General features: G+C 37.9%; 1 protein-coding gene across 8 annotated transcripts in view; it reads right to left on the bottom strand.

Moving 5' to 3' along the window:
• Positions 1 to 18,785: 18,785 nt before the first annotated feature.
• Positions 18,786 to 26,854, bottom strand: part of GRM5 (glutamate metabotropic receptor 5) — a 244,074-nt gene continuing 236,005 nt past the window's right edge. For all 8 annotated transcript variants that reach the window (XM_064409584.1, XM_064409583.1, XM_064409576.1 and 5 more), the window contains one exon: positions 18,786 to 26,178. In XM_064409584.1, the coding sequence (XP_064265654.1) occupies positions 25,356 to 26,178 (823 nt within the window). In that variant the 3' untranslated portion in view covers positions 18,786 to 25,355. The remainder of the gene's footprint in view (positions 26,179 to 26,854) is intronic.

Below are 26,854 nucleotides of genomic sequence, written 5' to 3'. Positions count from 1 at the left end.
TCAACAAAATTATTAATGAACCAAAAACCTTTTTGTGGGTCATTTCCCCACATAATTTATTTGTGAAGAATACTGACTGATCCTTCCTTTGTCCAAGAACTACCTATAGCTCAGACCCTTAAGCAGGCAATGACAAAACACAGCTCTTCTCTTTGACTGCACCTGGCTGCAGTTGCTGCAAGCTCTGAGCAAAGACAGCTGGAAAAGCTAAAGCCAACTTCTGATCTTGCAGGTAACAAAAAGCAGAGAGTGATTTGGATATACTGCTGAGATCTAATAAGCACAAAGAGAAATAGTGTTCTGGAGAAGTATCAGCAAGCTACTTAGACAATGGAAATTTATAGAAAAGAAAATTTCTGGGCTTCCCAGTTTTCTCTGTTGAATCAAAGCAAGAGTGAGGCTAATTGGTGTTAAAATAATTGCTTTCTGTAAGAGATCCAGTCCTTTTGGCTTCCTAGAGGTGTCAGGTCCAAAGTGCACCAGATCAAAACACCTCATGTGGTTAAAAGACAGTGAGGACAACTGTGTTAGTGCTGCAGACATCCATGATAGACAGAGAACAAAGGTACAGGTAGGAAAATAGAGACAGTACATAAGCAAGAATCCAAAAAAACATTTTTTCATCTGACTGCTTATGACCAAAAGCAACATGTTACGGAGAAGATTTTAAAAAAGCTTTTTGAGGGAAAAGGACAGCAAAACCTGCATAAATAATTCCATTTAAAGAACATTTTACTATATCTAAGACTTAAGGGTAAAATAAGACAATAGAGCATACAAATGATGCTGTCATTAGTGGATTGATAATACTCTTGAAGAACCACACAAGCCAAATTATTCTTGCTTGGCTGCTCAGTATGTGCAACAGTGTTTAGAAGTGCAGTTAAAAACAGTCAAAGTAATTCCTCTTAGAAATTCTGAATTGTGTCTTCCAAGGTTTTTTTACCTCAAAGCATATGGTTTAAGTGAGGACAAAAGAGGGCTTTTTTTTTTTTCTACTCTACAAACTTTAAATCACGGAATAGTTGAGATGGAAAAACATGTCTGGATACTGCCTAGTCTCCCTGTTCAAAGTAGTGTCAGCTAAAACTGATTTCCCAACATCTTGCCTTGATGGGCTTTGAAAATTTTCAAGAATGGATACTCCACAACCTCTGTGTGCAACCTGTGCCGCTGTTTGACACACTCACTGTGAAGAAGGTTTGTCTTCCATTTAAGTATTTCCTGTATTTCAGTTTATGACCTCTGGTTCCTGTGCTATCACTCAATGTTATTGGGAAAGGTTTGGCTCTTTCTTTTTCCTCCATCCCTGTTTTTTCTATATATTGTCAAGATTCCCCATGAGCTTTCTCTTTTTTGGCCTGATTAGCCACAGCTTTCACAGCCTCTCCTCATATGTCAGATTTCCAAAGGTGTCAGACATCTTCATGGCTCTTTCCTGAACTCACTCCAGTTTGTCCTTGTCTGTTGTACTGGGAAGCCCAGAAATGAACACAGATCTGCAGATATCCCTTACCAGTGCTGAGCAGAGGGAAAGGATCACCTCCCTCAACCTGCTGCCAACACTCTGGCCATTTAGCCCCGAAGGCCATTGACCTCCTTTACTGTGAGGGTTGGTTACTGGCCTATATGCAGTTTGGTGTTTATGAGGACTCCCTGTCCTTCTCTGCACAGCTGCTGTCCAGCTGTCAGCCACACCTTGCTGTGGTTCTTGGGGTTATTTCTCACCAGGAGCAGGAGTTGAAATTTTCCTTTCTTGGACTTCATGAGGTTCTTGCCAGCCTGTAAGGTCCCTTTGAATGTTAGCACAATCCTCTGGTGCATCAAGCCTATTACCACATTATATTTCCTGCAGACTTGCTGAGGGTGCATCCTGTCCCATCACCCAATCCTAAATAGAGCTATTAGGCAGTGCTGACTTGAGTACAGACTACTGGGGCTCACCACTGCTGACTGCTCTTCAGTTGGACTTTGTACTGCTGATCACAACCCTTTGAGTCCAGCATACAGTCAATTTTCAATCCACCTGACTGTTTACTTATGAAGTCCTTGCTTCATTAGTTTGTCTGTGAGGATATAACGGGAGACACAGTTGGAACACTTACTGAATTAAAGGTAAAAAACACCCACTGCTCTTTCCTTTTGAAGCGTTCTCTTCACCAATGAAACAGTCAATTCAGTCACCTGAGTTATTTCTTTTCTCTCTGCAAAATACTGAATCTTTCTAATTGACAGTTAAATGGTTTGGGAATTGCAGTCAGATTTTTATGTTATTAGTTCCATTCCCATTGGTGCTACTGTCAGATTTTCAGAAAGGCTACATTTGCTTCCTCAGTGAAAACTGACAGTAAAAGTAATTCTCCTCACTTGATTTTAAATGTCTAAAGAGGAGACTTTAGTTCAAGTCATATATTTTACCTGTTATGTGGAAAAATGGAATGTGAGATATCTGTGGACAACAACTTTTCCTGACCTGATGTAAATTTCTAAGGTGAGGGGAAGAATTTTCTCTTGGAAGTAGTTGTCTCTTTACACTGCTGATCCATAGAGTCTAAATGAAATAAGACCCTTAGTTTGAAGGGAAAGATGAAGATAAGTGAAGTTATCCTCTCCCTTACATAAAAAAATGCTGTAATCATGTGCATATCCTTAATGTTCTACTGATGTAGGCATCATGCTGTACCCATGGTTGTGGCAAAAAGGGAGAAAAGCACAAAGGCACAAAGTATCAGTCTTGGAGACTTAATCCCTGCCACTGGCACAGACTTCTGATCCTGTCGAAGAATGGTTTTCCTCTAGGACACACAATATAGAGAATAATCTCTCCACTTGTATTTGTCCAACCCTGTGCAGTGCACAGGAACAAAGTAACAACAGCAAAAGGTCTCCCTGCAGAGCTGACTAACAAAATCTGCAGCAGGAATGCTGCCAATAAAAGTGTAAGTGGCACCCCGGTGATGCTGCTTTCTTGACAGAGACACATCAGACTGACTTCATCAACAGAGATGTTGCCTTTACTTTTAGATTCTTCTCTGCCTATTTTACTACTGTGCTGGAGTTAATTTTTTTCCATACTGGCTGGTATGGAACTGTGTTTCAGGTTTGTGCCTGAAATAGTGATAATAATAGTAGAGTGTTTTAGTTACTGTTGATCAGTTCTCAGAGTCAAGGCTGTTCTGCTCCTCACCCCACCCCACCGGCAAGGAGGCTGGGGGTACACAAAGAGGGGACACAGCCCAATTGACTGAAGTGATGTTCCATACCACATGGTAGCATGCTCAGCAGATAAAGCTGGAGGGAGAAGAAAGAGGGAGGTTCAGGGAGATGGCTTTTGTCTTTTCAAGTCACTGTTACATGTGGTGGGTCCCTGCTCTCCTGGGGGTGGCTGAACACCTGGCTGCCCATGGAAAGAGATGAATTACTTCCTTGTTTTGCTTTGCTTGTGTGTATGGCTTTTGCTCTCCCTATTAACCTTTCTTAATCTCAATGCACAGTTTGTTTTTTTTTTTACTTTTATTCTTCCATCCTGATTGAAGAGTGGGCAAGAGGCTGTGTGGGGCTGAGTGCCAGCTGGGATTAAACCATGACAATGGCTTCCTGCTGTTCCTTTTCTCCTCTGTTTACAGTGGCCTCACTAAATTCAGGGCCACCTCATCATAAACATGATTTCTCCTCTGCTATTCACAGTGAAGCACAATTGCACCAATTGCATCATGATTAGCAGCAATATTCATCTCTGGCAGAGGAATGATAAGAGCCCTTATTGCAGTTAGAGCAATTAATCTGTGAAGAAATGCTATGAAAATGTTCTCACTCTGCAGACTGAGAATGGAATACATTAGCACAGAAGAGTCTATAAGTTTTTGTCAATATAACAGTTAATGGCTCTTTATTTTGAGGAACTAAAGAAAGGTTTCCACCAATTTGAATAAATCCATTTAAATGTTACATAAATGCATGAGATTGCATCTAGTGTCTGTTATAATAGGTCAGCATTGTAGATAATTTCCCCATTGCAATAAAGCTATGACAGATCTGGAATATATTATTCTGGAATAGCCAAGACTGGAACACAATAATACATAAAGATGAAAGGAGCTATAATACCTAATGTATTTCTATATGCTGCAGAAATCTGTCTTCCATATAAAAATTAATGAAACCTCTTTCCTGAATATTGGACTTTACTGTCCTGCAGTAGATACTTTCTATAAGCATGTGGTTTGAATGGCAGAGCACACAGCCATGCCCTCACCCATAGCAGAAGTGATTTCTGATTCTCATATTGCAATTACCAGATATATTGTCTTAATTTTAAATAATTGTAGGATTTGTAATTCCACAGCTATTTAAATGTATTTTTTTTGCAGAAGGACATTTGGCTCATACTTATTTTTGAGACTGCATACTCACTAGATTCCTCTTCGCCATGGGCCAAATATCACGTTGGCATTTTTTATATTTATCCTGAGACATTACATGCATATTCAGTTCTGGTTTTCTGTGGATTCTTGTAAATAATTATGGTCATCATCCAAGTTTTGACTGTCCCTTTTTGACATCAATTTCAAGACTCTGTTGGCACCACAGTACTTTGTGTATATCTTGATATTGATGAATACTGAATGCCTGATGATCTGAGTATGATACACTGTCAGTTACTGGTAGCTATAATAGTTTTAATGGTTCAAAACAGTGAAACAGTCATCCCTGAAGGATGAGAGTTCTTTGCTGTTATCTGGACTTCAACTTCCGTATAAACTTAACATTTCTTACGTGGATGTTGACCTGGGAAAAAATTGCTGCAAAATCATTGCCATCACAATTGACCATTATAGTAACTTATAATCCTAATTAAAGCCAAGAAATACATTATAATTGTATTTATTATCCAGGCATTTAATTTTTTCCCTTGCTTAACTTTACTAAGCTTTTATCTGTCTTGTCCTTCATCTGGGAAGGAATGAAGGAAAAGAAAGAAATCTTACTTTCTTACAAGCAAGAAAACATTTCTTACAAGTTTGCCAGATCCCAAGGTTCTCTTGGCACTGAAGAAGAAGGATGCTGCTTTTTATGATTTGTTTTTATATCAAAGAGCAATTTGTTTGCTGATAAATTGTGCAGTTAGCCATAATATTAACGCACAAAAATGATAAAAGGTGATTTTTAGATTGGAGAAAATATAGCCAAATAAAGGGCATACAAAATACAAGCAGCCTGAAGCTGTTAGTAGAAGAAACAAAAGGGAAGAGCAATAAACATTAAAACTGCCTTGAAGTTCATAAGGGATTAAATGAAGAGTAACATCAAGTGCAAAATGCATCTTCAATAAAGCTTATTACTCAGTAACTTTCAGGTTAATGACTAGTTTAGTAGTGTAACTAAAATATTGGTGTAAGAGAAAAGGGGGAGAAGTCATGGTAAGCTTGATCAAAATTTTAATAGAATGTGTGCTTCAAGGGGGAAATTCAGAGGTCAAATAAAAGTTAAGTCCCTAGGCTCATTCAGAAGAACAATTCCTTCAGGTTGGAGGGAAGCTTTAATGTTTACAAAGAGGTCACAATGCACCTGTAGAATTTAACACTGAGCACAATAGAAGTGTAACATTGCACAGATGTGTCACTCTGGTGGGAAGACAGTTAACATACAATAAGAAAGAAAGCAGGGCTTATAATGAGTGACTAAAGAAATTGCACTATATTCACCCAGGATAAAAGTCACACAGTATGTTGAATGACAAACCTTCCTGTTCCTCTGGTAATCTTTGAATGAGAACATCTGGGTGAAAAAGTCTGTGATCTCATCTTGATTGTGGAGATGGTCAGTGTAAATGGAGGAATACCCTCACCTGGAGAAAATTCAGACTTCTGGGATTTTTACTGGTAGCATGTTTACCGTGAGAAAGAAGTCTGTTGCTGTGGGTTGTAGCTGGCACCAAAAAGCTGAAGGCATGAACAACAAGGACAGCATACCCCATCCATTCTAATGAAGCACTGAGTCATAGAACCTGCCACTAAATTTAAACAGCTTGACACCACATGGGAACATGAGCACAAAATGTCCTGTTTTGTGTACTCATAAAACAACATGAAGATGGCATAGATAGTGAGTGATGGAATGGCAACACAGACAGGAGTGAAGGAGTGAAGAGGCAGTGTTGACTCATCTGTTGGATCAGAGAACACAGACAAGTTCTGTGGTTGTCTGTTTCACATGATGGACAGACTATTGCTGCCAAGGAGAGTTGTGCACTGGGAATGACATCAAATAAAAACACAAAGCAGAACCAAATCCAAATACTGTGCAATGCACAGCATATAAAAGAGAAAGAAATCAGGCAACAGTGGAGACTGTGATTTCTATCTGAAGATAGATTTTAAACTTTCTCAAATAAAATATTAACCAAGAAGTAGAAGAAGACCAGGATTTCAGCAAGATTAAAACAGGATGGTGAGGACACTGGAGCAGGTTTGTGGACTCCCCATCCCTGGAAGTGTTCAAGGCTAGATTGGACAGGACTTTAAAAAACCTGGTCCAGTGAAAGGTGTCCCTGTCCACAGCAGCGGGGTGGAACTAGATGATCTTGAGGGTCCCTTCCAACCCAAACCATTTTATGATTCTGTGATTCCATGACTTTTTGTAGCACATACTGAAAACAAATCTGATTTCAGACTAAACAAGACGCCCAGTAAAACAATCTTGCGAATAAGGTCAGTGTTTCTTGCACGCCTTTGACATTTTAAAAAATATTTGGTAGTGCTATCAAGCTTTTTTTACTTCACCTTTAATCAGTCAGTCTCAAGATATGGGATTTAATTGGAGAATTCACTTAACTTCTTAAGTTAAATAAAGGTTCTTCCTAAGAGAAATAAATAAACCCTTCTGTAGTATGATCCATCTCCATGCAGAGTGGTGTAATGAGGCATAGAGGACTGAATGGATACTCAGAATTATCCAGCAACAACCACGGATCATTTCTACTAACTGAAATGTCCAGTGAAGCATCAGGCAGAGGTATTCTCAGTTCCAAAATGAGTTAGCAACTGTATATAAATCATACAGCCATTGTTTAAATTTCCAACTCAAATAAATAAAGATCAATTAAAGCAGACTACCACCTGATTCTAATGTATTCTAAGACTCATTCTTGCTGTGGAATGTGATAAATCCCAAAATTATGATATATTTTCACTTTCCCAGTAGTGGGCTAGAATAGAGTCTCAGCTGCAGAATGAGAAAGGATTTTATTCCTTATCATTAATATTATTTTTTCAGACCTACATATAATTCAGAGTCTGTGAAAATAATTACTTCACCAGAGTTGAAATTCTGATAATTGGATGAGTTGTTTTAACAGTGACAATAGTTTTTCTTCAAATAAGTTTCCAGTCCCAATATAAGAAAATCTTAGAAAAAAATGTGTTGCCTATAGCAGTCAGGTTAGATTTTATGATTTTAAATGGTCTTAAAATGTTGGGTGCTACTTCAGGTCGCCTGTAGCAGGAACAGAATGGTAAAATAATAGTCATTACACCATTATATTCTCAAGCATGCTTTGTGCTTATATAGGTGTTTTTATAATTCAGAAATTTTTCCAGACATCTTTCTAATGTCTTGTAGAAAGGTAAATACATGATCATCCCATATTTGCAAATGAAGACAAGAAGAATTTGAAGTTTTCTGAAGCTGATACTTTTGTGAATTGATCATGCCACTTACTGTTGATTTTGTCACAGAATTAATTTTATGAGGTTAGCAACCTCTATGATGGACTGCTGCTTGTATATCTGGTCCTGCCAAACCCAAGTGGTTTTGCATAACTTTCAGCAATTAAAACTATCTGAAAATCTATGTTCATGAAAATCTACCTTCTAAAGTGTCAAGCTGGAGGGCTTTTCAAATTGCTTCTTTTACATTAATCTTCTGTGGTTCCTGAGAACCTGTCACTAGTGTTTCTTGCTATTGATTATGTTTGATTTACAGTCTCAGTGAAGCATATTTAACCCAGGAGAACATGCTCCTCATCACTATTCCTTTAATTTAAACCATCAAGCAGTTGCTTTGCTGATTCTCCCAACACCTATGAATTATTTTATGACAGCATATTCTATGCAAAGGATGATCACAAACTTTCAGTGGTTTTTGCAATTACTTTTTATCTCCTCACTTGCAAGCAAAGCATTAAATAAGCAATAGCCTTCTGATGTCTCTCCTCACTAGATTTCCTCCTGTCTGAATAATTTTGTGAAAATTGTTAGTTGCCTAGTAGCTGAAAAGGAGAATTGCATTCTGTTTTAATGGTAGAAAAAAAAAAATCAGAACCAGAAATCTGATATGTCTTTTTTTTTAATGGTCAAGTCTCTCTGCTATACAACGGTATTATTGTCATGACATAAGGAAACATTTCTTAGATGGAAGGTATTAATTTCAAGGAATAAAAAACAAAAAAAAGTGAGAACTGAACCTTCAAGATGGTTTGAACCTCAACTACCATATGTTTTTATCAAAACAAGATGATTTTCATACCCATGATAGTTTCAGAGTTACTTAGTATTAGGTACACAGCTACATAGTATTATAAGTTAATATTTGTCATAATCAATAGATACAATATTTGAACACTCCTAGAAAATTTCCTGACAGGTCTCTATGGGATGACATCAAAAAAATACATACTTGAGTCAGCATGTTCTGCTTGTTTCATGCATCAAAAGATGTTCTCCAAAGTGAAGAAAATAGTATCTCTGTATCTGCTGTGGCAGGAGTTGTGACAGGGTCCTTAATTTACTTGATGTTGATATCTATCTTCTGGAAATTCCAAAAAATGCAAAGGCAGTTAAATGGGGCTCTTTCAATTAGTTTTATTAGAGTTCTGGGAGTTACCCATGTTATTTTTCAAAACACTTTTTTGCTTTCAGGCTTCAAAGATGAAAGTGACAGTACACATGCAAAACAGCAGGTGGAGGTAATAAGATCTGAGATACCATATTATCACAGATGAACATATGCATTTTGGTTCCAGGAAAAAGCCATGACGTGAACAAATCTTCCACAGAAAATTTTTTGATTGCGCATCTTGTGCAGATTTTTGAATTATTTCAGAACTGAAAATGCAATAGGTTAGAGAAAGGTCTGCTTCTTGATAAAGTATTTGTTGCTGTGATGAGGATGGAAGTTAAGTACTGAGGCTCAGGCATCTTGTTTTGTTAAATGAGGGAGAATCTCTTTCAGAGGAAGCCATGTGGACACAGAAAAGGCAGAAAATTTCCCACGTGCTGACAAATCAGTTTTCAAAGCTACTTGGACATCAGTGTTTGTTGCTGGCCATGGGAGATAGAACCCCACCTTATTTTAAGGAACTGATCTTCTAAGTTGTGTCTGCAGTTCTTGGCAGCATCACCAGTGTACCTACAGTAAGGCACAGATACATCTGCCCTAGATACACACCACCTAGGGCTTTTTCAATACCAGATGAGCTGTGGTGATGAAAAACATGGCATGAGCTGATGTTTGACTGTTTGCTGAGGTCACAGATAGATCCAGTGGTACCTGTGATGAACTACTGCCAGTCCCCAGGCTGGTGTTTTAGCTTTCTCAGATACAGAAACACCTCAGTGCTGTGAGCAGCAGGAGACAGTGCTAAATGCAGCTCTGCTTCACAACAGAGGATATACCACTTCCGCAGAGTGAGCTTTCTATTTCTCCTCCTGACATTCCTATTTATGTATTATGGTCTTTTTGGCCAAGCTGTCTTGAAAGAAAGGAAAGCCAAGCAGCCTTTCACTAGAGTTGTTAACAAAATTGAGCTCACTTCCTGCTCTGTAACCCAGCTGGTGTAAATCAATACAGTTCTGGTGAATTAAGTGGTACTTTCTGCCATTTCCTCTAGTTATAAACTCAATTCAGGATCCCCCTGATAGGTGTCATGGATGAGAACAAAGAATGTCAACAGAATAGCATTATATCTTGTATTTCTTCAGTGGGGTTGTTTTCCTTCTCAGCAGTCCTTTTTAGTTTTATTTCATTTTAAATTTTGTTTGATTTCTTTGCCCCATTCTGCTGCATTAGCAGCTATGTAGAGAACTGTGAAGTAATCTTTTTGTTGCACCAGCCTTCCTGAAGTTTTTTTCCAATGTACCAGAGAGGTAGGCTAAACAGGTTCCAGTGGCACTTGTTTCTTGATTACTGCAGAGGCTTAAGCAACAGTTTTACACAAGAAGGAAAGAAAAGGCTCCCTGAATGCTAAATAGCTCTGTGTGGTTTGCCACCCACCCACTCTGCTGAAATATGGTCCATTAACTCAGTGTGGCTGATGCAATTTAAAAAGGGGCAGCAGTTCATACAGCAGTCTACATTTGCTAGTAATAACTTTGTGGATGCAGGGGAAAAATAGGGAGACACAATGCAGAAGTATTTTAATTAACTCTGAAAAACATATAATAACTAGAAATGTCTTCTGGGATTAATAATCTTGAGCATGATAGACATGAAAGAAAATGTACAAAGTTTTTAGAAGTTTTATTTTTATTATTTGAATGTCTGGACCATTTATATGAGACATAATAAGAGTAGATACAGATTAATAATGGAAGGTGTTCTCTACAAATACTGAAAGGAAGTTGTAGTGAGATAGGGGTCAGCCTCTTATCACAAGTAATGAGTGATAGGACTAGAGGAAATAAACGGCCTCAAGTTGTGCCAGGAGAGGTCTAGATTGGATTTAGGAAAAATTTCCTCAATGAAAGGGTAAGTCAGGTTTTGAAACAGGGTGGTCAGGGAAATGGTAGAATCACTCTGCCTGGAAATGTTCAAAAACCATATGTATGGGGCACTTAAACACATGGTTTAGTGGTGGGGTTAGTAGTGCTGGGTTAATGTCAGCACTTGATAATCTTAAATTTCCAACCTAAAACCTTCTATGATTCTATGGATAAACAATACATATAGCAGGATTCAACTACCCATAAATGTGTTTGCATTGAGAATGGAGTATTTATTCAATTGTGAAATGGTAATGGCAGTATTTCTAGTACACAAAACCAATCACAGTAGCTAAAAGGGGATGAAAGGGAGACATAATAGCTGCTGATCAGGATATAGTCTTTTTGACAGGATTATGCTGTATTCCTTTGTAAAGTTTAAATTGGCAGCTCTAGAAATGTGTAATGGGAAAAAATCTGCTCCTTTAGTAGGGCATTCAGTGATATTTTTTAGCTGGCTCTAAGGAACCAAAAAGAGCCAAAGTGTTATTGATTTATTTGGGTTAGAGAAGAGATGTTAAATGTGCTGCCTCAAATTTGGGAAGACTTAAATTCTTTGTTCTGCATACACTTTGTAAAGGATTTGGGGGAAATAACTTACTCTCTTGTATCTTATTAGAGGTTTGAAGGAAACATAGAGGAGGTGCTAAAGCTAATGATCATCCAATAAGTAATAAGGCATAAAAAGACTTGAGCAGGTTAGAAGGAAATGTATCACCTGAAAAATTGCTGATATTTGCAAGTTTCTCTACTCCATAATGTGTTGTGTTTTTTATTTCATTTTTATATCTCTTGGTTTATAGCTTTTCATTTTCTTCATCCTTATGAAGCAAGTTCAAGGAAGAAATAATAGGATTATCTCTGATGTGACAAGACAGTAAAATCCACAGAGCTGACAGCCAGCACCATTCTTGTTCTGCCAAAGGGATTTTTGACATTCGGAAGTAGGATTGTGCTAGACAGAAGAAAAATAGTACTTAAATAGCCCTATTCCGAAATATAACCTTCAGGAAGAGCTTTGTGAAGATGTTTTTCTTTAGAGGCCCTTTTTTTTCTCTTTTTTTTTTTTTTCCAAATACCTAATGAAGTGGCAGTTGAGAAAGGAAGTGTAGAAGTGACAAAGCTAAGGTTTTAGCTGTAAGATTTATTGCACTGGGTCAGAAACTTTGCCAGTGGAGCTGAAGCAGAATGGAGTTGTGCTGAGGAAGTAGGATGGATGAGATGCTTTCAGACCTTTTAGGCTGACCATTAAATCCTCACCCATTACTGAACAAGACTGTCTTTTTACAAGTCATAGAAATAATTAGCTAAATCCCACTGGGTGAGAGGTATGAGGGGTGGCTCACAGCATGTGCTCGGGGTCAGCCTTCAATTATCCACCGTGGGTTGACCTCAGTTTGCTTCACCGCATAAAGCGCTATCACTGCCATGTCTTCACTAAGATTTTGCAGTGCTAACTCTGTCAGTGCAGATCAAAATGTTATAACCATTTTTAGAAGTGGAAACACAGCTAATGGAATTAGAAAGGCAGAAGTTACATTTCACATTTTAGTCATACTTTCCCCCCATGTTTTGGTCTCTTTTACAGTGGAACAGAAGCCTCTTCTTTTTTGCAGACACTAATTTGGAACTTGTCAACTAATTTCCTCCTTGTCAGCTTATTTTTTGACTTCCCATAATGTTGAATATTTAAAGACTTTTTTTGATTTTTTTTTTAAGGAATGATAGAAAGAAAGAAATTTGGTTGTTCTGCTTTTTGGGGGAGTTGTCATGCACCAGTCAGCTTGCTCAATTACTATGTTTTGGCTGATGCATAGCAGCCCATGTACCTGATTTAAATTTGTGATATAACTTTAAGTTCAGGGAAGAATGTTTGAAAGAGTACATTTTACCACTTGGGAACTCTGTGTATTGATGTCAGTGGTGATCTTGCAGAGAAATGAGCTAAACCCCATTATATTTTCCATCTTTATGACTGAGGGAACTTTTTAAAGACAAAAGTATTAAAATACTACTAAAACATATAATCAGTTCTTTTAAAAACTCTACCACTTAAGGAATACACTTTTTGTATCTATATTCCCATGCAAATATATTTATTACAAAGAATGATTCAGAGAATACAGATACAATCAGCCACTGAAAATACCAAACTCTGTTGTCATAGATAATGTCACAGTGGCTTTGAATACCAGAAATTTTATTATCTGTCAAGTCTGAATCGACAACTAACAAACTGAAATGTTTGAAGAATGAAACCTTGTCACACAAACTATAATTACATTTGACCTATTCTGTGCCTTCTGGTTTGATGTGTGGGTGGAGGAAAACCCTGGGTTCTGAGTGCAGGTCACATCCTTTGCCTGTCGGGTGCTGTGCAGTGTGAGATGACTGGCTGTAGAAATACAGCATCACAGGTACCAGTCTGCTCTGGTAAGAAGCTGTCGGGAGAGAAAGGAAAACAAAAGGTAGTGAACAAATAGAATATTTTCACTGCTGTCTAGTGTAAAAAAAAACAAATAATAAATTAAAAAAAATAAATTCCCGTGTTTGCATAAATGGCAAATTTGGAAAACATGAGGGTCTGTAAGGAAAACCAGCCCTGGTTATTTGCTGAAGGCTGCATAAAATATGATCTTGACCAGCTGTGTACCAAAATCCCTAGTGAAAAAGCCTATGAAATATAGGAAAGTATGTGTTTATGAGTGAGCCAGGGCTATTAGGAATTAATAACATATTTTTAACCCTCCCACAACCTGAAAGCTGCAATGAAAACACTGTCATCCCTGATGAGAATGAAATTTAGCTGTTGTACTGGTGACTGGAGTTTTATGTCCCAGCAGCTGCAGCAAAAAATCCTTGGGGCTGGGTTTGAGTACTGCACTGGAGCTCTTCTCTTTCCCACAGGAAAGAAAAAATGGGACATGACATTTTTTTAATTAAGAAAGACTTTGACAAGAGAGTGATCTTTCATCTTTGATCCAGTTGTGTTGAACCCTTAGTTTTCTATCCTGATTCTATTCATGTTTCAAATGTAAGTCCTGAAACAGAGAGCATGGCTTTATATATATTCTCTTCTAGTAAATTTAAGATTAATGGGAACATTTCCTCACACTGAGATTGACTGGCATGATGAATCTTTGACTATCCTAGTGAACTTATTCTCCCAGAAAACAGTATTAAAGGTAATTGGTGCAGAATAAACAGTGTATTAGTCAGGAGGAAGTCCAGCTCTAGTCAGGAGACGTATTTTTGTGAGCATGCAATCTGCAGAAAATTACCCCCTTCAGCAGTTATTGGCCAGGAACAGTGCCCCTGCTGATGCACATGGGCTCTTACCAGCTCCAGCACAGAGAGGGCTTAACAATGAGCTCCAGGCTTACTCACTGGTTAAGTAGTTCTATGGCCGAATTCCCATTTGCTTAATTAGAACTGGGAATTGTTTTTCTGTGATTTTCCTTAAGCAAAAAAATAACCACTATGGGCAGTACTAATACAAAATTACCAAGGACTGATTAAAATAGTGCAAGTAGAAGGTTTAGTGGGATTTTCAGTGAAATTCAGGTACCCTAATTTTTGTAGATAATTTTTTGAGAAAATTCAAAGCCAAGAAAACAGTGAAAATAATCAAATGTAGAAGCTGGGAAAAAGATTCTAGTAAACAAGACACACACATTTTTTGGAAAAATGGTGCTTTGGAAGCATACTAAGAAAAAGCAAATTTGTGAACTATTACGCTGCCATCCATCCTGCACACACCTTCAGACTCTGATCTGCTACACACTCATAAGTCTCATTCACACTCATCACCACTATTTTCAGTGAAATTATTCAGGATAGATATTGCTGTAATCTGCGTCTCTTTTTTACGTTGTTTGGTAAAACATGTTTTCCTTTCTTCAGATGGCTTGGTGCTCCCTCTGAGCCAGTGTTGATGCATTGCCTGTATCTCCCAACCTGTTTGGAATACAGCTGCTATCAATGCAGTGTGAGATGATCGAACAATCCCTGTCAGTTACTGTGTTGTGTATTTGTTCTATGACTGGGGTACTAAAAGGATGATGAAGAAATTAAAAACCCACTATTCCATGGTCTGTCACCAGATAACTGAGGTATAATAGAGGCTAAGGTAATTCCTATATTTTCATGTAATCTTTAGCAGCAGCGCTGGACTTTTCTATGCAATTTTATATTTCTTTCCTTTCCTTTGTCACTTAGACTATTCTAACAAAGACACATGCAGAGTTTTGCTGTGTGGTACAAGAAATGTGCACCTCTTGGTCTGAATTCAAGCTGTCATGGCCCAATGAGATCCCCTTTATTTCTGAGGGTATTTGCATCAGATGCGATCTCTCTGTAGCTGTGTTCAGCTGTGGGTTTTCATTTGTGGTTGGGAGATTTAATTCACTGGAGACATGAATGCTGTGTTATGACTGGGCTGTTGTGTTTTTCCCTAGCCTGTGCAGATGCAGTTTGCTTTGGAGCAGCAGTGAAATCAAGAAGCCTGGTATTCTGTGGCCTAATGGACCAAGCCTCCCAGGGCTATTTGCGAGGCAGCTGGGATAAACTGTAAGTGGCACAAGCCAAGGCAGCCTGTTATATTGCTTTAAAATGAAGCTTGGTAAAACCTGTTTGGATGAACACTCTCTGATATTTGGTAGCCACATAAGAGCACTGCTGGCCAGCCTTGTCTTACCAAAGAGCATGGCAAGTCTTTGGTTTAATTTCAATTCTGCTGCACTAAGTGCCAGATTTTCCTTTACCAAATATCTAGCTGTTCAGCATCTTTCTGGTCATCAAATAACAGCTCAGAAGAGGAAATGGGACAAAATAAGCTATCAGAAAATAATGTCATTTCACACAGTTTATAACCATGATAGGATTTTGGTATGACGCCAGCATGAAAATCCAGTGACCTCAATAACATCTTTACATTATTTCTTTCTTGCTCTTTACTGCTCTCCCATCCATAAGGTCTGCTTTATGCCAGTGTGATACTTAGCACTTTTGACTGGTATACTTTCAGGTGGGGCTCCAGAGTTGTGCTGGCCTTTTATTTGTTTCCTAAATTTACAGTTTCATGATTATTCCTCCAGTAATATCTCACTTCTAATACAGTCTTGTATTTTTCTTTTTCGTGTACTTTTCATTATTTTTCTTCCTCAATTTACCTCAATATTCCATATGCTGCTTTTATTCTTTCTACATAGATAAAAGACTTCTCCTTTTTACATTTTACCTCACTGACATTTCTTTTGTAAGCTTGGCATTGACACCTAAAACTTGGGGCCCCCATTAGTGTTCACCTTCTACTTGGAAGTAAATCTTATCCTCCCAGTCTTAGACTGAGATTTTTAGGATTCCATACCCTCCTGGCATCTTCCTCTCTGGGTTCATCAGTGATGTGTCTACACAGTTAGTTAAATATCAGTCTAAAGGGGTTTTTAAGCTGAGATTCAAGTGACATCCCTGGTGCTTACACACATGTTTAAGAGTATTTATAATGGAAGGTCTGGAGCACCTCAGGAGTGGCTTAGGCAGAAGGTGATCAGTAGAGGAGAGCCAGATTCTGGGAATTGCACTCGTGAGGGCCAAGAAGCAGCCCATGGTGTGTGGGTAACACACTACACCAATCTTATGACAAGCACTGAAGCCTAATCTTCACCTCTCCAAACAAGCACAAATCTGATGTCTCACTCCTCATATACATGTGAATGTATTTCAAGCATTGGAACAGGCTGCTCAGGATGTGTTGGAATCATCATCCCTGGAAATGTTAAAAAATACACAAGGATGTGGGGCAAGGTGACAAGATTTACTGGTGGACTTAGCAATGATGGGTTAACATGTGGACTTGATGATCCTAGAGGTCTTTTTCAAACCAAAAAATTATGTGATTTTATGACTCATATGTTCACAACATATGTAAGAAAGCCCAGGAAACCCTGAACAGTGAAGGTTTTCATTTGCTAATCTTCTGGAAGAACTTAAATATAGTAATTTATGTGGAGGTAAGTTTTGAATCCCTGTTAAACAAAATCATAGAGAGCATGCTGATTGCTTTGTTTTAGTCTAAAAATTGACTAAATTGTGAGATGGGGTTTACAAACAAACAAATAAAAGCAGATGGTCATTTGAAACTACTGTCCTGAAAAAAATGTAAAAACACCACAAATGTCTCTTCATATGTAAAAGAAAGCTCATCCATTTCCTTTGCAGTAATAAATGCCTCATGCATTCCACTGTGATTTGTTCCTAAACTCCTGCAACAGGAAAACAAATTTAATAAATAGTCCCTGAACAGACCCAAAGGGTGTTTGCAGTTCTTAAAATTCCAGCCCTTTTCCCAGTGTTCTGTGAGCAGACAGAGAATGTGAGAAGGAAAGGAGCACCCAGTCCATGTATTAGTTTAACTGAGGAGGACAGTACTGGCAGTAAGCCTTCTCTGGAATCAAATAGCAATTATGGACCAAACATGAAGGAAAGATAAAGCTCCAGACAGGCAGAGAAATTAGACTCCAAAAATTTTCAAGAAATTGAACTTTTGCTTTTCTCATTACTAATTGCCCTGATATTTCTGAAGGTGTATTATAGAATAGTGCCCCTCTCTTTTTAATCAATGTGAACATTGATTTGTGATTTAATTTGGCTTGGTAATTATTAATTTATTAGTTTCTAAATGTCGTCATTCTGTAGTGATAACAGAAACTCAGAAGAAATGGCTGAGAGGTGGTCACAGAGCATGGCATAAATTAACTGTTCTTGCTAACAAAGCAAATTTGATCTAGTGTTCCAGACACTGCTTTAAAAATATTCTGCAATGAAACAAGATGTTGCATATGGTTTTCAAAGTCTTTCTCTTCAAACTGCAATAGTTGCAATGCTTCTTTTGGTACAAACCAGTGTATTTCACTGAATCAGTTGGTGTGGATTTCTACACTGAAAGAATTAACTTTGAGATGTAGGGTTTTAGGTGGTTAAAAGACATGATATGAATTCACATTGTTTTTTAGATGGAGTTGGGCATTTTACCTACCATTGTGTTATGAATTAATCACCTTAATTTGTCAACAGCAAATAAACTGATTCAGCAGTGTCTCTAGAGATGTTTAGAAAATAATGTGTATGATTGGCTTTTAACTGAGTGCTGCAGTTTATACTCTGCATTTCACTACATGCAGTATAATTATTCTAAATTCTTGCCAGTCTATGTAAGAATATTAAGACTATTGCAATCCCAGATTTTTTGAGTGAGAGGGAGAGGATTTCCACACTGAAAGTTGGTTTTGTTATATGGTATATGGGCCTTATTTGTTGTTTGGTTGTTTGTTTGGTTTTTTTTTTTTTTATTTGGTTTTGAGGAGGGTTTTTTTGGTGGCTTTTTTATATGGGTTGAGGTTTATTGAGGAGTGGCTTTGTTGTTGTGGGTATTTTTGAGGTTTTTTTGGTTTTTTTTTTAGCATTTAGCAGGGAAGATAGCAAAATCTATTGGCTGGAAACAGAATGTAGCCAGACGTGAGATAAGACATCTATTCCTACTGGTCAAAAAGGCAGAACTCTGGAAACCAAATGTTAAGGGATATAAAAACCAAATGTTAAGGGATATAAAAAAATTTCTCTGATTTTTTTTTCAGTTGAAGATTAGATGTGAATCTACAATTGCAGGAGTAAAGTAGTTTCTTAGAACATCTATAAAAATAAACTTTTGGTATCTGATTTCAAGTGGAAGAGCTTTGTTTTCTCTTGCTCAAGCCTAGATTATTTTACTGTTTTCTCTCGCATGCCTCCTTAATGAGATTGTGTGTTCTTCAAAAGACAAAGATCAAACTATACTATAAACTATATATATATAATGTTATGTAAGTATGATACCATTAATGTTAAGTTAATCCTTTAAAGCAACAGAGATGGAGGAGTAAAAGAGAAAAAGATTATAATTCAAGGGTTTGTGCATAGGCATACCTGGTTTGTAGAAAAATGCACTGAAAAGATAGCTGTAAGTGTTCTGGGGAAAAAAAAATCCAGTTTTCAGTCATATCACAGATTCTTTTTAATACTGTTCAAAAAGTACCTGACTCTACATAAACACCAACTATAACATGATGTAGACAATTGAGAAACAAGCAAGTGTATTCTTCAATGCTAAAATAAATTACATTTGTACAGGTAGAAAGCAAACCAAAGCTGATAAAAATGTTAAATTTTATGAAAAATCTTTTTCAGTTCACATCAAAATAATAACTTTACATTCTCTATGTTTTAATAGTATAAGCAGCAACAACATAAAAAGAACAAACGGTCACAGAATGTTTGAAACCAGTTCTTCATAAGTTATTAGCAAATTAAAAAAAATAATTACAAGCACTTGTAGCCCACATAAATCTTTTGGAATTGGCACCATCTCTCTAAAACATCTATATTCTATATAGATTTCTAATTACAAATACCACCAGCAGCTGCCATATAATCCTATTAGTACATGTAATATACATAGTATATTTGTTCCCATTTGGCAGATCGGAGTGACTTAATGTTTATTGTATGTTAACACTGTCATTGCTCAGGTGAGACAAAACCAGCCATATATACCAATTCATCACCCAGATGAATTTTTACTTACCTTTATGCTTCACTGGACTGTATCTCTTTTCCTTTAAACAGTATAAAATTGTGGGTGGCAAATGGAAATAATTTAACTGAGGATAAAATAATAAACCACCGCAAAAAAAAAAAAAAGTGAATTCAGGTAATTCAGCTTCACTCTTTACTAAATTAAGTGCATACTGAAATGGGTAGCAGATGAATGACTTTCTTGTTCATGGAGAGTATTGACTTCATTTTTGGAGATTCATTAAACTGCCAGAAAACTGTGACCTCATGGGTATTTTTGGACATGTTCACTCACACCCCCTTAACATGTTTAGTTAGAGGATGACTTTCCCATTGGGATAGCAGACAGAGTAGGACTGATGAAGATGAATGGTAGGAAGGACCTATTCACCAAGCTTAGCTTCAGGAATGAACCTAATAAAATCCATCTGCTGTTCAATTCAAAAGAGACTAGGAAGAATATCCTGTCATTATCATTCTCTGCAGAACAAATAGTCAAAATCTAGACTTCAGTGCCTCTATACGACTTTGATTTTCTTTATATGAATATTTGGGTCAAATAGATTAAGAGCCAGTGCCAACAAAGAACTTCAGCACTTAAAATTATTCAGTGCAATACGTAGTTTTTTGCTCTAGTGTGGAGGTCAGGAACTTTTGTTAAATATCTAACCTTTCTGTGGAGTTTGTGAGAAGAGTTAATGCCCAAGAAAACAACACAACAAGGAAAGAGATGTCTGGGAATACTCTATTTGAGCCAGTATGTAAATGCAATGTGCAGAAAATGCTAATTTTCTTCTGGGATCAATTTCTGGAGACATCTATACCTTTTGTTTCAAAGATGGGCCAGGTCACTTTTGTAAAAGGTGGCTGGAGGAAAATGAAATAAGCACCTTTTTCTGCAGTCTCAGAGAAGTAGGAATTCAAATTTAATTCCTTCACCTAATCAAGAAGATTCAATCTCTCTTTTCTATGTTGGGGTCTGAGAACTCCAGATGGAAGACAACATTTCTGTAGATAAAAAGTTATCTAAGGGCACATCCTTCCCTCCTGTCACAAAAACATATTTCAGGGAAGCATTTAACTTTTTTTTTAGCCAATATGTAGTACAGACAAAAGGTTGCCTCTGCTTTGGAGTTAAAATACCTTGTCTCTGCTCGAGAAATTTTTAAAGTATTTTATATTAAATGGTCACATATGATCTCTAAATTTATTCAGTGTGTGTCTTATCAGGTTGCACTGTTTCTTTTCCACTGCAACACTTTTTAATTTGTTCCTGTCTTGTGAAGCTACCTTGGGGAAATGAACAGAGGGTATCTCAACACTGAGTCATTGGAGAACTTTCCAGCCAGGAAACTGTACAGTGCATTCTGTGTACTCTCTTATGTTTTCTGCATCCTTGATGAGTTTTAACATGAGTCAGGTACCAAGATCCTTAAATGTGTGATGATCAGGTTAGTTCTGAGCATACACAGACATACTATGGTAGATGCTGGAGGAAGGTGGCATTTGAATAGTTGCTTTAAAATTGAGTTTTAAATGTAGGTATTAAATTCTACTGAAATCCTAACTTTAGGCTCCAAAGTCTCTTTTTGGGGTCAGCCAAACCAGACCTGACACTGGTCTCCAATACAATGCAAAATTTGTGTTCACATTGTTAGTCCTGAGCATAGTGCTCTGATTTCCCTAAGGAACCAACTCTTTTTTATGCTGTCTGTTGCTGTCATCTTTTATTCTCTCACCTCATAAATGATGTATTAAGCAGAATAACAAGGTTGCACACTTTCCTTTACAAAACTTACACCCACAGCTATGCTGTCTTTCAGTTTGGCCTTGCACATTAAAGAAAACATTTGCAGGGGAACTCCTCTATCATCCTGAGAGTCATGGGTTTATCTTCCCATTTACTCTCTTTTGATAGCTTATTTTTAACAAAACTTTTCCTTTTACAAACACAGGAACTGAATAAACATCCAAGCAAACTAACATTTTTTTTTTCTTTTAGAACTTATAACAGTTTTTTAATTAGCATTTAGTTTCTATCTCACTTTTGTAGCTGGAAATCAATGGAAGAAGCCAGCACCTTGTGATCGACCAGGCTCCATGAAATGTCAACAAGTGATTTGTGGACTGTGGTCTAAAAATCTCTGGTCTAAGGTATCTGCATGAGTCTAGGCACTGAATATTCAGATAGAAGTACAAGGAAGCACATCTTCAAAGTCATGCAATCATTCTTCAGAGACAATTTAAAAATACAGTTTTTCAATATTGCAAAGTATCCTTTCCAAGTGGCCTGAGAATGACTCACTTTATTTCAAAGCACAGATCCAGAGGTGATTACACTATCACTCTTTAGAGCTGGCCTCAAGCACAAAAGAAATAAGAGATTTTTTTGAGGTCCATGTGGTCAAGAATGACAGTAGTTTCAAATCCTTTAATTCCCTTTGTGTCAGCAGCACTATATTGGAAGGCAAATTTCAAGCCGTTCAGTTGGTACTTGCACAGTCTTTAGTTAGATTGAAAAGTGTTCTTGATTGTAACTTTTGCATTTATATCTGAAAACCCTTGCCATTCTAGCTTAATGTCCTAAACACAGACTAACATACAAACAGCGTAATGAAGTCATGATGTCTGTCATTCATAATTTTTTTTTCTCTTATGTCAAACCCACTGGCTTCTCCCAAAGAACTTTCCAGTCTTGCAAATCTCCTGTTGGGCTCATTTGGATTATTACTACAGGCATTACACCATTTTTGCCTTCTTCTCCACAAAACCTTTCCTCACTTTGTTGAAATTCAAACACATAATAAAAAATGACATTGATGCACTCTAGTCTGCACAATTAAAGAAGATTCTGCCTTTTTCAAATGTCTCTAAGGTTGCCCATTTTCATTAAAAATAGACTGACTCCTTGAGGATACTACCTCAGCAGGGTAGCACGGTTCTTTGTGTCACTGAAATGTCTGCTGTGGCTGGTAGATACACAAAAGATACATGACTCCACCGAAAGTGAGAGTGAACAAAAGTGTTTAAAATTTGGGTTGCACAACATTATTGTTTTAGGCTCTTAAAACACGCATGCAGGGCACATGGTGCATCCACACCCAAATTGTCATGACAGAACACATGACCATTGTCAGGAAGCTCTGAACAATAGCTATGGTGCAGTTTGAGAGCAGAAGAGGTATATTTATGCTGAGCTTGACAGTTTCTATTTTTCACTCCTTTTTACTAGATTTGTATTTAAGAAAAGATTTTTTTGTTTGTCTGTATAATCCTTATTTCCACTGTTGATTATTTCACAGTGCAATGAAACCCACAGATTTTAGCAGGAATACAATTCTATTAATTGTACACCACCATAAGTAAAAGACTATAGGGGATCTAAAATGCTAGGGAGGGATCAAGGTGGAGGATGTTTTTGTAAATATATTGGTCAATAGTTAGAAGTATGAGAGAACAGGTAGTAATAGAATCTCTTCAAAATTCACATTAGTTATCTCAGTACACTCTATATTAGAACAGTATTGCACGGATGGGAGAAAAATATTATCATATAAGTCTTCCATGAACAACATTTAAGTGGTCTAAACTCCCCTAATAAGAATGTTTGTATCACAGACTGATTGGACATGCTTTTCTCTTAAATGTGGATTGTAATCTGAGACAGAAGATGCTTTCTCCTGAAGACATGGACAGCTAGGGAATGATGAGACATGCTAGTTCTGTGAACCAAGAGGGCAAAACTGAGCTCTAGTCTGGGAACCGTGCAGCTGCACAGAACTGAGTCTGTGTGATCAGTCATGCGAGGATGCAAGAACTGCATATGGGCAACAAGGACCTTCAGTCATGCCTTAGTGTAGGGATCTGCCTTCTGGAGTAGAGCTGTTTTGTGACCTGCCTGTTCATGCAAAGCTGAAAAATGACTGTACCTGACAACACAAGCATGCCCAGACTGCAATTGGATAACTTTGTCTGACTCTAAAGTTACTAGAGTATCTCTGTGAGGTGCTGGTCTGGATTCAGTCATCTATTACTTTTCATTTTTAAATGTTGTTGAGCAGCAAATTGGGGTGCAACACATAATAGTGAAGCAAGCATCCCAAAGGAATAGAAAATGCTCTTTGCTAAAATACGTGAATGTGCTTTCATCTTTTACTTGTTTGATCACACAGCTATTTGGAACATGGGGGAGGAAAAGGAGGTATGAATTTTGATTACAAAATATTTGTTATCTTCGAAGAAACAAGATCTAAAGGTTTTCAAAACAAAATATAACAGCCTTATTTCAAGGCTCCCTTCCTTGAGGCTGTCTTCTATATAAGGCTACATCAACTCAACTTTGAATTAATGTACATTACTCATCACTTCATGCTATCCTTCAATAAAATAAAACAAACCCATAAAAGTTTGGCACCTGAGGACAGCTATGTCATGAAGAAGAGAGCAAATACAGTGTGCGTTTAGGGTCTGACTTACAAGTTCTATGTAACTACACCTATCAAAAATTATTTAGCTACTATTCAAACTTTAAAACTCTTCCCTGCCTGTATTAAAAAAGTGCTGTGACAGTATGAAGTGCACTAAACTGTACTACCTTGATACAGGAAAAGAAATCGAGGAATCCCCTTGTTTCTTCTGTGAGTTGCTAAGAAACAAAGATTCTGTTGGTTCATATCTCATTAGGTCTTCTTTTTTTAACCTTTACTCTGTATTGCTTTGAATGTATTTTTTTTTCACTGTTCATAGATGCAAGGCATCAGCAGCGAAACAAATTTTAAAATTTTTGCTTAATAAAGAGTAGCTTAATCGCCTTTAAGCAGATTTTGACATAGGGTTTTTTCCATATATATGTGTATATTAATTAAGATTATGACAACCTTTCCCACTGACAGTTAGCATTTGTCATAATCCAAATTGGTATCCTAGAATTCTGTCATTCAAAGGATGGAGAAAATCCTTAGGGTGTTTACCTGTTTGTTACAAGCAAAGATGGGAGTCTGAATATGCATTTTAACTGGTAACATTATTGAGGATGTCCATAAAAATGTGTTAATTTCTCTAGGGAGTGCAGCTATAATGTAGCTTGGTAGTGCTGCTAGAAAGAGAATATTCATCTCAACAACTTGCCCTGGTAAGGGAATTACAAAACAGTACTCCAGAAAATATTTTTTGCTACTTCAATATTAGTTGGCAACATGGTGAAATAGTCAGGAAATCTTCCTTGGGTTTTGTTGTTGTGAAGGTGAATCCAATGATAACAAATTGAAATTTGATACTGATAGAAGAGAATTCCATAAACAAATGCGTAGGTTGAGAAGTCACTTGTAAAGCCCTCCATATTGCAGTCACTCACTGCAAAGCCTCAGCTTAGTGTTATCCACGTGTAACGTATCACAGACACAATATTCTTCAGCAAAAAGTTTCGTAGTAACATACATTACTGCTTTTTGTGATCTTCATAGAAAAAAAAAAAGAGAGAAAGCTTGACATGTTGGTCCCAGATTTGAGTCTGTTAGAAAATGTACATTCAACGTTTGGTCTTCTATTCTTGATAAAAGATCAAGGTTCACTTCTGGGCAAGGGATCAGAGTAAACAAACAAACCATTGTACAGTTGTTTACAATCTAGTTCCCCCCGTCCCCTATATTGTACACACAGTTCATTGGAATACTAAAGCAAAGCACTTGGTATGTAACTGGATTAACAGACTCCTTATAAGCCCTCAAAAATAGATTCAGTGTTTCTGAAAAGCCCATGTTTTTTTAAGGCCACGATAATCTGCCAAAAGTCATTTTGTCTTTAAATCAGCATAATTAATCTGATGTTTCCACCTCTCAAGTGATTCTTCTTCTTCACTTCCATTCCTCACAAGATGACCCAATGCCTCTCACTCTGTCTGCGTAAACACTGGAGATCTTGAAGACTTGACTGTCCCCTCACTACTTGCTTGTAGTTGTTGAGCCCCAACATCATCTTGAACTACATTCACAGCGAAGAAGAACTTTGAGTATAATCTCTGATGAGGAGCGTATCATATTTGGGGGAGGATGGGATACAGAGAGCTGATTCGGAAGCTGGAGAGCTGGGAGATGCACTTCCAGAATCGATGGAGTCTCTAAAAGGAGAAGGAGGAGTTAAAGCCACCAACTCCTCCAGGTCTTGCTTGGCTGTTGGGGTCTCTGAAGTGCCTTCTTTGATGCTGTCATTTGAAGGTTTCCTAGCAGACTGCGAAGCGCCATTGACTTCAATGGCAGGAAGCGGTTGGATCTCTGCAAGCGTGGTCATCGTTGTAGGGAGCTGGATTTCCCGTGGAATCAGGTACGAAGAGCAGATAGGAGCAGCCCCCATTGTCCCTGGAGTAGATGTGGAAAGCATCATAGAGTTCAGCTCACTGATATTGGCTGTGAAGCGAGTAACGACACTGCTGATCTGCTCCATGAGGGAGCCTTGAGAGGAGCTACTTCGCTGAGGAGGCTCTGACTGGAAGGTAGGGGCTTCATCTTCTGTTCGGCTGACAGAGGCAGTTCTGTGGCTCAAAGTGCTGATTGGTGAGGGAGTCTGCGGTCGGTACTGAGCTGGGTATTGCTCTTCGGCTTCCGAAACATCATAAAGCGTTTTGGCACTAGCCTCGGGAAATGTAGCGCTGCTACTGTGGCGGCTACTATCTGTGCTTTTAGAAAAAGGCTTGATCACTGCAGTTTGGTTGGGGTTCTCTTTTTTGTTGATGTGGACTGACAACCTCTGCCAAAGGTGTGCTCCTCGGCTGCTTTTCTCATTCTGGGCCCAGGAAACTGATTTCCCATTAGAGCTGTAAACATAAATGAAATAAGATGGTAACTTGCAACAAAGTTAAAAATATAATTGCTGTACCTATATCAAGGGTATATGGTATTTCAGAGTTTATATTCACCATAAATCTGACTGTAATTTCATCTATATCTATTTATTGCAATATATCTATCATTTATACCTGTATGTTCTAGGACAACAGGCAGCATGTCAGCTTATTCACAGGCCAGTTGTGCACGCAGCCACCACCTGCCCTGTGCTAGCTCATGGCCACTGCTGACCCCTCTGTGGAGGCCCTTGGGGCACAGGCAGTGTCCATGCTGGGGGAGAGAGCAGCTTCTCTTCTGTTGGACTGGTGTCGGGAAGAGGGCATCTGGGACTGAGGGATGCACAGAGGGGTGAGGAAGAATTAAATGCTTGAAGGGAGTGAGTGAGAGACTCGCACTGACTAGGGTGCAGGGGCAGGGATGTGGGCTGGCCTGGGAACTTTCAGTGGTAAGGAGCTTGGTATAGTGTTCTGAACATGGATTCCTGGTATGGGGGCAGGGATTGTAGACTGGGAGATGAAGAAGCATAATCTGTTAAGGCTGGGGAAAAAAATCTGTTTATGTCCCACTACTTGAAAACATTGGAGCAATGCACAGAAAGGGACTTGTAGGGAAGGGGTTGTAGGTAATGGGCAACAACTCTTAATC

Source organism: Passer domesticus, chromosome 2 (assembly GCF_036417665.1).
Source record: "Passer domesticus isolate bPasDom1 chromosome 2, bPasDom1.hap1, whole genome shotgun sequence".
NCBI classification, from domain to species: Eukaryota; Metazoa; Chordata; class Aves; order Passeriformes; family Passeridae; genus Passer; species Passer domesticus.
This window is presented reverse-complemented; position numbering and strand designations above follow the sequence as displayed.